The sequence below is a fragment of the Camelina sativa genome, chromosome 16 (assembly GCF_000633955.1).
Source record: "Camelina sativa cultivar DH55 chromosome 16, Cs, whole genome shotgun sequence".
NCBI classification, from domain to species: Eukaryota; Viridiplantae; Streptophyta; class Magnoliopsida; order Brassicales; family Brassicaceae; genus Camelina; species Camelina sativa.
Genome location: NC_025700.1, coordinates 6,360,035 through 6,372,946, shown reverse-complemented (window position 1 = coordinate 6,372,946; position 12,912 = coordinate 6,360,035). Strand labels below are relative to the sequence as shown.

Genomic DNA, 12,912 nt, shown 5'->3' with positions numbered 1-12,912 from the left:
TATATTGGTTGAGCCGTTGCCATATAAGAAATGGTGTCAAATCGTCTTATAGGAATACTGAGAAGGTAATCCACAAAATGATGCATGCGAAGACTGCAAACAAATCATTTGTTGTCTTGCGCAAATGTTCCGAACTCATTAATTAATTCTCAAATAGTGCTTTGGTAAAAAATCAAGATCTACTACAATCCTCACGACGTTTTAGAGTTAAATCAAACTTAGTAGACACGTGGTAACTCAGGGGCAAGTTTCAATGATGGAATAAAATGTCAAATACATTTATCATTAGGCATAAAGAATTCAAGAAAATATACTATAAGGATGAGTGGGTCTTCCCTTATTAAATAATTACGTTCATACTTCAAAGACAAAAAATAAAAACACCCAAATGTATATTTAAACATGTTGACAAAAAAAAACAACATGAAAAGATAAGTGGAGACATATCCAACTTGCGCATTTGCTTTTGATTAATTATTAAAAGAAAAGCATATTATGTTTTTAAGGTTGAGATTTGTTTATAAGATATAGTTAATTAACATAAATGTTGTTTTTCAACTTTTATAATCATTTATCTTAATAACACTTGATAATTCATGGTCCTTCATCATTTGTAATATTGCAAGTGGAGAACCCTCCATTCTTTTTTTTTTGTCACCAAGGAGAACCCTCCATTCCTTGGCCATGTATGCTTCCATTTTAAAATATAATGCCATGATAACATTTTTCATTAGGATACCTTCACAAGAAAGAAAATTTAATGTTTTGGAATTTTATTTTCAAACCTTATAAAATCCCTGGAGATGTTCTGGCAAATACAATTATTGAGTTTTATAAGTCAATGCTATAAATTTCAACTTCTAGATTGCATTAGAATTTTAATAAATTGCAGAAAACATGCAGAATAATATATGTATATAACTCTTGAAGATGAAGAAAATTTTAATAAAACATGCATGAAGAAAAGTAAAATAAAGACTCCTTGTTGCATGCATCATTGACCTTCAAAAAATTTATTAGTCGGAAGAAACTAAAGAAGAGATAAATTACTAATTTGCTTCTTAATCATTTTTGACTTTATGAAACGAATAAAGAATTGGATTAGTGGACCTTAATGGTGGGGGATTAATTATTTCGTAAGAATAATAAGAGAAGTGGGTCTTTTGTGTCAGTTTTATTGATTTGGTGGATCTTTATGGCTTTGCTGGCACTAAAGTATTGTTGTCTTGACTCATCTTCAACCCACTTCTGCAGTTCACCTATTATGGAAGTATATGGAATATACATGTTACTCTCCTAAATTTCGAAACTATTATTACGTTTCATTTTATTCTCACATTGTCATTATTAATGGTTCTAATTTTTTAATGCATGTTTTGATTGACCCAAACAAGTGAAGCACGAACTCGAGATAGATTAGAATAGCCATTTTGATTGATCCTATAGATAACTTTAGATCTTGAATAAGATATGTATATATATATAGACTACATATTAGTATTTTCTTTTATTTACATCATGCATAAAATGAAATTGTAGACAATGGGATTAAGCTGAATGATTTTGATGTAGTAGTGTTAGAAGATTGGTTGAATGAGAAGTTATTGCATGAGGTGGAAAGTGGTAGAGAAAGAGAGAGGTAGAGATGGTAGCCATTAAGCAAACATAGATCCTTGAGAATTTTGTTGTAGACAGCATTGTCACTTTCATTTCCACCACCATTTTTCTCCACTAGTTACATGCATGTATAAGTGAACACACACCAAGAGACACTCTCCAACAACTACACGTATATCATTTTAAAAATAAAAATCTTTTAAATTGTAAACTTCTATATGTATTAGAAAATTTGATAAACTTCTATATGTATTAGAAAATTTGCCCGAAGACTTATTTTATAAGTGAAATGTATAGAGACATGAATAAACTAACTAAGAGTCGGGTCGAAACGCGAAAACAAGGTTGAGACTTCAACATTAAGGCCCAAAATTGAAATTCTAAATCCCATTCATCAAAAGCCCAATCATGTTTTAGCTAATCTCCTCGTAAATAAATCATATGCAATAAAACAATAAAAACTTTAAACTTTAACTATTCGCTCTGTTTTACTGTAATGATAAGTTAAGTACACATTGGACAACTCGTTTGAGACTTTTGAGTACATCAAAGGGTTTTATAGAAACCACAAATCATTTGCTTATTTTTATACAAAATTTTCATTTATTTTTATGCATTTCTCATATTTTAAAATAAGCTTAAATTGCACAAATTAACGTTCACAATACTCAAAATGTATTCATTCAGAAAACCCTACATTGTTTTTTTTATTGAAAGAGTAAAGACAAAGGGAATCCATCCACCATATGAACCAAACTTTGGAAGACCAAATTGGTTCCCTATATGAAGATGTGAAGAAAATCAATAGAAATAATGATTGTTAAGGAACTGAGAAGCGGTAGCAAGCGCGCCACCGAGAATGGCATCGATCACAACAGTGTCTTTGCCTTTCTTGCCAACTGCAGAGAGCACTGCTCCTGTCGCCGCACCTGCTAACATTGCGTTTTTCTGACAACAAACACTCAAACCAATCAGTTTTGCAAAAAAATCTAATAGCAAAAATGTTAAGAGCATTGAAAAGAGTGTGAAATGTATTAGTTAGTAGTACCCAATCTCTGGTGCCACGAACACGTTCGATACCATACTCTGCACCAACATAAACTCCAGCCGCAGCTCCTGATCATATTCATATATAGCAAATCTTAAAACTTACTCTCAACATAAATCAGTTATGAAAAACAATGAATCTAGAAACTAACTTACCCCAGTAAACACCTTCGGCGCACAACTTCTTAAGCTGCAACAATGTTTAGCAGAATCTTCAGAAAATAATAAAGTGACACATTTCTACAAACATAGATTTGATGCAGTAAAGTGACACTCACCCCATTCTCCAAAGTGCTCTTGGAGAGACTCCCTACAATAAACGAACCATGGAGTAAAAGATGGTATTTTGCAGCTCCAACAAACAAAAGTAGTAATGATAAGCACAAAAAAAACAGATCCATCACAATGTGTTCTAGATATAATAAATGTTCCTAATTATATACAAAAAGTGTTCATCAAATTCACCAAAAACACAACAGTAAGCTTTTGTAACAAACATAGACTAAACATGAACACTTATGTGTGTTTGAGAATGTTGAGGGCCTACCTTTGTCGATGGCCTTGTAAGTATCTTCTGCAATAGATTTAGTGACTCCAACCTAAACCCATCAAAGATTAAATAAAAAACAATGAGAGATAAAGATCAACAAAATGATACATCAAAGAGAAAGAGAGAGATTAGTTTTGTACAGCTCCGATCTTGAGGAAAGCATCGACGGTGAGATTGAGAAAAGGGTTTCCCATGTCAACAGCCACCGAAAGCTTCGGCGTGCTCACGGTCCCGGAGAATGTGCTTGAAGACATCTTCTTCTTCTTCTTCTTGCTCTGTTTTGTTTTTTTGGTTTTGCGATATTTTTCTCTCTGATCTTGCTCTGTAACAAGGTCACCTATTTTCTTGGGATATATAAAGTGGCTTTAACTTTAACGGTGGATATCTTAACTTTGGCTCAACGGTGGAGAAGAGATAAACAAGGACCCACGAGTAGATATTGTATGAATTGAGCCATGAAACTTGAGCTCAGTGAAAGACCAATCTGCCCTCTTACTCTAGAGCCATGCCAAATTCATCCCACGAGTCCCGTGATCTCACCACAGCGACACTTGCCGACGTGAGCTCTACCTTGCCGACGTGAGTATCGCTAATAATAAGGTAAATATCGGAACTTTAAAAACAACGAATCAATTCTTAGATCAGTCTTGAAGCAATAGAGTAAGAAAAGAGTCACAACACCAGTAGTATCTCTCACATGCTTGAAACAAACAAAGACCAAACAAGAGTATGCATTGCAAATTCAACACAAATTCAAATCCCATACAAGACAGGTTTCATTATTGTACATAAGATAATAAGATTGATAGAGGGTAATGGTGAGTGAAGAAAACGGTTCATAGAGATCAATCTTACTTTTCACTCTTTCCTGTGATGGCGTCTCCTGCTCTTCTTCTCATACCTCTTAGACGAACCTCTTCCAACGCGTGAATCATCATCTCCCGAAACAATGGCCTCAGAGTCGGACGAAGCTGCAACTTTGTTCCTACGCTTCTGCCTTCTATCGTCCTCAGAGGACTCTGAATCAGAATCATCAGAATGATTACGACGGCTTCTCCTTCTCCTCTTCTCCTTTCTACTCTTCCTCTTCACACGTCTGTCATCTTCATCATCAGAATCATCCTCATCTCTCTTCCTTCCCCTCCTCTCCTTTCTTCTCTTACTCCTTCCCTCTTCCTCCTCATCCTCAGACTCACTCACACTCCTTCTCTTATGTGCTCTCCTCTTCTTCTTCGACCTCCGCCTTCTCTTCCTATCTCCAGAATCCGAATCAGAATCAGACTCATCAGAAACACGCCTCTTCTTCTTCCTCGCAGAACTCGTCTTCTTAACACTCCCACTCTTCTTCTTCCCATACCTCTCAGCTATAATCCTCTCCATCTCAGAATCAACATCAGAATCAGAACTCTCACTCTCCTCTTCCTCTTCACTACTCTCCTCCTCCACCTCACCTCCTTTCCCAACACTCTTCCTAATCTTCTCCAACCCAGACAAAACAGCAGCTTCAATCGCAGCAGGATCCTTCTCCTTATCCTCCTTAGTACTCAAAAAGTTCCTACACTGAAACGTCAAGTGCCCAACACGACCACACTTCTTACAAGACCCACGAGCCTCATCGTTATTCGAACCAGTGATCCTAGCAAGCGCCAAAAGACCCTGGAAACTCGCGTAAGAGTTCTCAGGATCTTCGGTTTTCTGCTGAGTAGTCTTGGGCTCTTCTTTACTAGTTGGTGCATAAGGATCATAACCAATCGCACTCTGCCATATACCGTGAGTCTGAAGCGCTGCACTACTATGCACCCTATTGTTTGCGGGCATACGCACCCTTCCTGCTGTCGCCGGCATCTTTTCGAATCCCTAGAAAACAAAAAACTTCACAAAACCTAAACCCTAAAAACCAAAAAAAACGAGACAAAATCAATATCTCCGCAATACAATTCAACCGATTCCAATGAAAGCTAACCCAAATCTAACCAGATTAAACAGTAAAGCTAGGGTTTTTAAGCACCCAAATCATCAAAAACCTAGATACGAATCTGATGATAAACGAAGATTGATCCTAGGGCTCCGATGTAAATTAAGATCCTAATGAGAAGAGAATCGAAAGAAAAGGATTAAATGGTTTACCAGATACGATAGGAAGAAGCGACGGAGATAGATGGATGAAGAAAAAGGTTGGATTTTTATTTCGCCGGTGCTCTCTGATTTATGAAGAGAGGCTAAAAAAGGGAAAGATAAGAAAGTCTGAGGGTAATATTATAAAAGATTGGGAAACCGACTTTAGTTTTTTTTGTTTTACATTTATGTCCCTCATTTCTTATGTAATTTATTATTTTTAATTTGTTATTCACAAGTTTTGCAAAATAACCCCAACAAAGTGTAAATTGTAAGTACAACCTTCATGGATAAATACCATAAAATCCTGATTTTTTTTTTTTTTTTTGCTAAAATTCTATGAATGGTGGAAATAGCTCTTGGCTAGCTAGAATATTAAGCCAATAATATTTTTAAAAAGCAGAAATTCATCTATGTAATGTAATCAATCAATTGTTGTAAATTTTCTAAGAAAACTTTTATAATGACCAATGTTAAATTATTGTAAATTCATCATATACACTAATCTCCCAAATTTATTCATGAAACATTCGCTGACCACCTANGGTACAAATTGAAATTTTTTTTTTTTTTTTTTTTTTATGTCACCGTAGTCTTTTATCTTATGAAACTAAGTTACTAACACAACACCAAAAATAAAAGAAGAAAAGAATATTTTATTAGTCAAAACCTAAAGCTATAGAGAAAACACATAATGGTTTTTAGAGTCTGATACGATATAAACTAATTTTTATGATTATTATCAATTGCTAACAATAGCAAACAATATTATTTATGGATGATAGCGAAAGAACTAATCAACACCATCTAAAATAGAATTTTTAAAAAATTGTAATCAATCAAGCAAATTAGTAACTGAAAGACACTCCAGATAAAAACAAACAAAACTGCGTAAAACCTTAATTTATATTCAGTTTGTTTCTTAAAAGGTTAATGACAATTTATCCAAAACTCATAAGCTTATATAATTCTTAACCTCTAATTAACAATTCATAAACTCGAATATTCTCCACTTAATCCCTCCCGCCACCTCCCTCTCCACAAAACTATAACCAATTTAGTTTTTTTTTCATCACACTAATCTAAAAATCAAAATCCATATTTAAGAACATTACTATGCATCCCCAAATTTAAATCAATTTCATAAAATCTTCAATTTATGGAATCAAGCTGTTGTGGTGATTACGTGGTGGCTGCTTCGACGCCGGAGATGGCGGCGGTGGTTACAGAATCCGAATCAATAGCGTTGAGTCTTCTATGTATCGTCTTCATCGTTCTCTTCTACGGCTCGATTATTCTCCTCTGCTTTGTTATGTACCCGAAGCTACCGAAGGAAGAGATCGGAGACGAAGAAGCCGGAGAGCCGTTACCTCCCGCCGTGAGACTCACGAAATGCGGCGGCAGAGACGGCGGTGATGTTGATGGAGTTAAAGCTGACGTGTGCGTGATTTGTTTGGAGGAGTTTGAAGTAAACGACGTCGTTAGAATTCTTGTGAGATGCAAGCACGTGTTCCACGTGGAGTGTATAGATTCGTGGTGTTTTTATAAGCTGACATGTCCGGTTTGTAGAGCACCGTTTCGGTGGTTTGGTGATTGGTAGAGGGGAGGGCAAGGTTGAGAGAGAGAATTAGTGGTTTAATGTTTGCTTCGATCCGGTTTAATCCCAAATTCGAAATTTTTATTGTAATTTGGGATTTAGAAAATTTATATCCGGGTATCTCAATCGTGAAAGTATCTATATGTACATAATTTGGAAAAATGTAATTAGATTCATAGGAGTGGACACTATACCGATTACGGTTTTTGTGTAACATTGTACCGATCATGGTTTGGTTTCAAACTTTGCGGAAATAAAAATCATGTTTTAATTTTTTAATACGATTGAATTATTGAATATCGTCTTAGTTGATGTTATTTATTTTCATTTTCATTTTCAGGTTTTTAATAATTTATTGCAAAATTATAAAGAGTGTATATGTTAATTTTATTTATTAATATATTACTATTAAAAAATATTATTCAGCCATTCAAAGTTCTGGCTTTTGACACATAATTTCTATCAATTTTTAAATATCCTAATTAAGGAATACAGTCCTACTATATTAATTGAGAAGTACAAATATAAAACTAACCTTAAAATGTGTAAAAATTTACATTCAATTGCCACTAGAAAAACTTTATTAAAATTAAATATTAATTAAATAAGTATTTTTAATAAAAAAACGAAAATAGGAACACATCAAATAAAATAAATTGTAGAAAAATAAAAAAAAAATCTATTAGAATCAAAACTAATTTGTATTTAAAAACACTAACAACAAAAATTTTGTTTTTTTTTTCAACCTAACATTAATTAAAATAAAACTCTTAGATTGGTTGCCCAAACTGGAGGATAAGAGTTTACAAATATCGTTTCTGACACAAGCTTTCTAGAAGAACGAGCTAAACAATCAGCCTTCACATTGGACGTCCTTGGGATCTTGGAAAGGGTAAAAGGAGGCAAGGAGGCACTAAGCACCTGGAACTCATCAAGAAGCGTAGAGAAAACCGGCCACTCTTTCGGATCTTGCACCATCGCTAGTAGCTCTGCAGAATCTGTTTCGAACCTCCGACAGTCTATTCCTCTGGACAAGATACACTCCATCGCCCATAATAATGCTTCTAACTCTGAATGAAGTGGGGATGAACTGTGACGTTGACATATAGCACCCATAACTATAGTCTGATTTTCACCATCTCCATACCACCATCCTAAACCTGAATTTGGTTCCATAACTTTCCACGAGCCATCAACTTGACAATGAATTATCATCTCCGGAATATGCAGGGATTCCGTCGAAACTGAACCAACCCTTGCAGCTATTTGGGCTTCCGTCCACCACAATTGTTCACGTAAAGCCTGATTAATAATATCTATCGACTTTGATTGTAACCCTTGGAAAACTTTTTTATTCCTATCCTTCCATAAGAACCAGAGCAACCACGGTATCGAACTGTGAGTAGTTCCAAAAGCCATAGGGCCTGACCCTTTACCATATATAAAATCTAAGTTGGAATAGATCGATCCAAAAGGGAACTTATTCTTGCATGATCCATTGAAAACCCTCTCCCAAACCTGTCGGGAATGAGAACACTCAAATAAAGTATGATTAATAGACTCTTCATCTATTTCACATATCTTGCATACCGTGTTACAATTAACTCCCATAGAGGCTAATCGCACCGTCACCGGAAGAGAGCCAGATGCGATCTGCCAGAAGAAATGTTTAATTTTAGGGGGTACCGGAAGATCCCAAGCCTGAGCCTTCAAGTTATTACAGTTGGGACCAAATTCAATGTCAGCCTTCATGGCTAGAGCTACCTTATATCCCGATTTAACCGAGTACCGACCAGATTGTGTATAATGCCACACCAATTGATCTGGCTTAAAAGATTTGCTAACAGGCAAACTCTGAATAGTCTGAATATCCGCCGGATCCATGAATTCCTGGAGGATAGGTAAGTGCCACTCTTTAATCCGTGGGTTAATCAAATGATTTACCATTAGACTTGGAAGCAGTTGCCGTCCCCTACCGTTTGCAGGGCGAGGATGTTGATCAGGGATCCAAGGATCACGCCAAACCGAAATATTAAACCCTGACCCAATCGTCCACCGTGCGCCTTTTTCAACTAAAATCTTGGTAGAATAAATGCTTCTCCACCCAAACAAGGGCGAATAAGGTTTTTTGCCATCAACTGATGTTTATTTCTGAAGTATCGACCTCTAAACACTTGAGCAAACAGAGAATTCGAAAATTGTATTAAACGTCAATACTGTTTAGCCAATAAAGCGTCATTAAACGTCTCCAAATCCCGAAAACCCACACCTCCCTCAGATTTATCCCTACACAATTTATCCCAAGCCACCCAATGAAGCCCCCCAGTCTTTTCCATCCGAGCTCCACCAAAAATTTGAAATTGCACTCATCAAACTGGTTGTTAACCCTTGAGGAAGTTTGAAGCAGGACATAACATGCGTAGGGAGAGCCAAAGCCACCGAATTTAGTAAAACTTCCTTCCCTCCCTTAGATAAAAATTTTGTTGTCCAACCATTCACCCGGTCCTTCAACCTATCTCGAACATAACCGAAGACTTGAACGCGTGAACCTCCAAGATTCTCAAGATTACCCAAATAGGAACCCATGCCCGCTTCCGTGGATATTCCAATAACAGATTTTACCTTGTCCATGACCTCTGAAGACACCTTTTTTCCAAACATAATAGATTTTTACCTCTGAAGTCCTTGATCTTTTTTTTGGTAAGAAATAAAATCTAAGTAGGTTTTCTCTTATAGCCAGACTTTTAGATTTCTAATAAGTCTGGCTATAAGAGAAAAACTGGATTTGCGGTTAATGGATGTTGTAACCGCATACTTATATGGTCCACTGGATAATGAGATATATATGAGATTACTAGAGGGTATTGAGCTCAAAGATAAGAGCGGTTCTCGAGAACAATACTGCATAAGGCTAAACAAATCCCTTTATGGACTGAAACAAAGTGGGCGAATGTGGTACAATAGGTTAAGTGAGTACCTAGCCAAAGAGGGCTATAAGAATGATCCCATCAGTCCATGTATATTTATAAACAAGTTTGCAAACAAAGGGTTTGTCATAATAGCAGTATATGTGGATGATTTAAATATCCTAGGAACCTCTAGAGAAATCGCCTAAACAGTCGAATATCTAAAGAAAGAATTCGAGATGAAAGACCTAGGCAAGACAAGATTCTGTTTGGGATTGCAACTTGAGTACATAAATGATGGAATCCTTGTGCATCAAATGGCATATACTGAAAAAGGTACTCAAGAGGTTTAATATGGACCAAGCTCACCCATTGACTAGCCCGATGGTTGTGAGGAGCCTTGATTTGGATAAAGATCCATTTGGTCCGAAAAAGGCCGATGAAGAAGTTTTCGGTCCGGAAGTGCCATATCTCATTGCTATAGGAGCGTAAATGTTTTTGGCTAGCCACACTAGACCAGACATATGTTTTGCCGTGAACCTCCTAGCTAGATTTAGCTCTTGTCCAACCCAAAGGCACTGGGACGGTATTAAGCATTTATTACGTTACCTACAAGGAACGTTGGATTTGGGTTTATATTATACTAATTATAACATAGAAGATTTAGTTGGTTTTGCTGATGCAGGTTATCTATCGGATCCGCATAATGCTAGGTCTCAAACCGGCTATATGTTCACACACGGTGGTACAACTATTTCGTATGAAGCAAACCATTGCGGCCACTTCATCTAATCATGCTGAAATATTAGCAATGCATGAAGCCAGCCGTGAATGTGTATGGTTGAGGTCGATGACTCAATATATCAGGACAGATTGTGGCATGGCCAACGATAAGGAGCCTACGGTTATCTATGAAGACAATATGGCCTGCATCGCACAACTTAAGGAAGGCTATATCAAGGGAGACCCGACGAAGCATATTCTACCCAATTTCTTCTTCACACATGAACTACAAAAGGCCGGAGAAATTCAAGTAGTACAAGTTCCTTCTTGCGACAATTCAGCCGATCTCTTAACCAAGTCATTATCGACATCAACATTCAAGAAGCTCGCGCATCAGATTGGAATGCGAAGACTTAAGGACTTCTAGGGATGCTTGGAACAGAGGGAGTAATGCGTGTTGTACTCTTTTTCCTTCACTATGGTTTTGTCCCAATGGGTTTTCCTAGTAATGTTTTAATGAGGCAGCACCCCTAAGCGAATTACAGAGATCCTTCCTAGTAAGGTTTTTTTTGCCACAATCTGTCCTTGATCTTGACCTCTGGATAAGATTTTGTTTTTACATGTTAGTTATATCTTTTTACTTAATTCACAATTATAGCAAAGATTTCGTTTAACTGACAAAAATTTAAATAATTTTATTCATTACATGCAAATGTTTTATTAACAGGTTTTCAATAACATTTTTAAAATACAAAAATTATAATATAAACAACAAATTTTAATCACAAACTATTATAAATAACATAATAACAAAAAAAATTATTACCAATTTTCATTAAAAAAAAAGTTCAGCCCGCGGTTTTCTGCGGGATATTACCTAGTTTCATATTAAAAGGGATTTAAAACCGGAGTATAAAGGGATTTGTAATATTATTATATATGTATATATCTAAGAAAATTAATCCTTAAACAGAATATTTTTTTTAATAAATTAATAAAATGTATATATTATAAACTTTTAACTATAAACCACTAAACCTTGAACCTAAATCATATATATAAAAGTAAGGTTTCACTCTCTCTTTATTGGTCCACTTGGCAATTCAACTTTAACAAAAAAAAATTATATTAAATCACAAATTAAAACACATTTAAATCACATTTTCATACAAAACTGAAATCATATAAATTATGCATTAACTTTATTTTTCCACTCAATTGTATTTAAACAAATAATAAATGAGAACTGTAACTCCCATTGTTCTAAATGTAATTTTATATCACTTCTCTTCCTATAAATACTCATTCTTTTATTCTATTAGTCTCATATATATAAAAGTAAGGTTTCATTCTCTCTTTATTGGTCCACTTGGCAATTCAACTTTAAAAAAAAAATATATTAAATCACAAATTAAAACACATTTAATCTTCACATTTTCATACAAAACTGAAATAATATAAATTATGCATTAACTTTATTTTTCCACACAATTGTATTTAAACAAATAATAAATGAGAACTGTAACTCCCATTGTTCTAAATGTAATTTTCTGTCACTTCTCTTCCTATAAATACTCATTCTTTTATTCTATTAGTCTCTCATTCTTTCATTCTCTAGTCTCATCCTTTTGCACTATATCTCTTTTTTTTTTTGTGTTTTTTTTTTGTTATTGTTGTTGTATGAGTTAAAAAAATCAATTCAAATAGCATTGAGTTTGTATGATATGTATATCTTACATGATTTACTTTAATGTTTTAAAAGGTGTATCTCCATTGTCTATATTAGATTAACATCTAATAAGTTATTATTTTTCATACTCTTCTACAATATTCACCACACAATAAGTCATGAAGTTGAAAAGATTCATCTATAGTTCTCTATTATGTACTTTGATTATCTCACATATTCACGTATCATTTTTAATAATTTGTAAAGATCAATATAATAATATTTAAAGATCAATACAATTATCCATTTATAAAGTCTATTCTGTTTAAAGTCTATAAACTCTATTTATAAAGTCTATTTTTTTTTGTGATCCAATAGATAAATATGTAATTGAGGTTTTTGAAAACAAAAAGAACTTCAATTAAAAAAAAATTGGTATTTGTGATTTAAGAAAAATGAAAAAACTATCCCAAAAATAAATCATATTTAACTGGAAATGAAATATAGAAAAACAATATAATTTAACACCATTTAACTAAATTCTCCAAAGATGAAACCATTATTATGAAATCTAGCACTATAAATTAAATTGATGAGTGAAAAAAAAAAAACTAAACTAAAAAGATAGAAGTTCTCCTTGGGTTTTTAAAAAATATTTGGATTGAAGTTCATAAAATTTTATAAAAAA

General features: G+C 34.5%; 4 protein-coding genes across 5 annotated transcripts; 1 reads left to right on the top strand and 3 right to left on the bottom strand.

The window, feature by feature from the left end:
• On the bottom strand, positions 2,270 to 3,635 carry LOC104750000 (outer envelope pore protein 16-1, chloroplastic-like). 2 transcript variants are annotated; one of them, XM_010471726.2, is made up of 6 exons: positions 3,355 to 3,635; positions 3,212 to 3,263; positions 2,943 to 3,016; positions 2,821 to 2,854; positions 2,666 to 2,733; positions 2,270 to 2,565 (listed from the first exon to the last, which is right to left on the bottom strand). In XM_010471726.2, exons 1-6 carry the CDS (start codon positions 3,466 to 3,468, stop codon positions 2,419 to 2,421), a joined length of 489 nt encoding a protein of 162 aa, XP_010470028.1. In that variant the 5' UTR covers positions 3,469 to 3,635; the 3' UTR covers positions 2,270 to 2,418. The 2 variants fall into 2 exon arrangements, with proteins under 2 accessions (XP_010470028.1, XP_010470029.1); XM_010471727.2 differs by having other exon boundaries at positions 2,943 to 2,974; positions 3,355 to 3,625.
• Positions 3,846 to 5,452, bottom strand: LOC104749999 (CAX-interacting protein 4-like). The gene is made up of 2 exons (XM_010471725.2): positions 5,342 to 5,452; positions 3,846 to 5,104 (listed from the first exon to the last, which is right to left on the bottom strand). Exon 2 carries the CDS (start codon positions 5,057 to 5,059, stop codon positions 4,073 to 4,075), a length of 987 nt encoding a protein of 328 aa, XP_010470027.1. The 5' UTR covers positions 5,060 to 5,104; positions 5,342 to 5,452; the 3' UTR covers positions 3,846 to 4,072.
• LOC104749998 (RING-H2 finger protein ATL39-like) lies at positions 6,374 to 6,929 on the top strand. Its single transcript, XM_010471724.2, has one exon. The coding sequence runs from the start codon at positions 6,489 to 6,491 to the stop codon at positions 6,927 to 6,929; it is 441 nt and encodes a 146-aa protein (XP_010470026.1). The 5' UTR covers positions 6,374 to 6,488.
• On the bottom strand, positions 7,396 to 9,557 carry LOC104753436. The gene is made up of 5 exons (XM_010475691.1): positions 9,313 to 9,557; positions 9,144 to 9,212; positions 8,517 to 9,021; positions 7,734 to 8,444; positions 7,396 to 7,404 (listed from the first exon to the last, which is right to left on the bottom strand). Exons 1-5 carry the CDS (start codon positions 9,555 to 9,557, stop codon positions 7,396 to 7,398), a joined length of 1,539 nt encoding a protein of 512 aa, XP_010473993.1.

Coding starts and splice junctions, on each gene's coding strand:
- LOC104749999 (XM_010471725.2), bottom strand. CDS start 5,059: ATGCCGGCGACAGCAGGAAGGGTGCGTATGCCCGCAAACAATAGGGTG.
- LOC104749998 (XM_010471724.2), top strand. CDS start 6,489: ATGGAATCAAGCTGTTGTGGTGATTACGTGGTGGCTGCTTCGACGCCG.
- LOC104753436 (XM_010475691.1), bottom strand. CDS start 9,557: ATGGACAAGGTAAAATCTGTTATTGGAATATCCACGGAAGCGGGCATG. Junction 9,022..9,143: donor GACGCTTTATTGGCTAAACA/GTATTGACGTTT, acceptor TGGGTGGAGAAG/CATTTATTCTACCAAGATTT. Junction 8,445..8,516: donor TGGGAGTTAATTGTAACACG/GTATGCAAGATA, acceptor CATTCCCGACAG/GTTTGGGAGAGGGTTTTCAA.
- LOC104750000 (XM_010471726.2), bottom strand. CDS start 3,468: ATGTCTTCAAGCACATTCTCCGGGACCGTGAGCACGCCGAAGCTTTCG. Junction 3,017..3,211: donor TTACAAGGCCATCGACAAAG/GTAGGCCCTCAA, acceptor TGTTTGTTGGAG/CTGCAAAATACCATCTTTTA. Junction 2,734..2,820: donor CGCCGAAGGTGTTTACTGGG/GTAAGTTAGTTT, acceptor GAATATGATCAG/GAGCTGCGGCTGGAGTTTAT.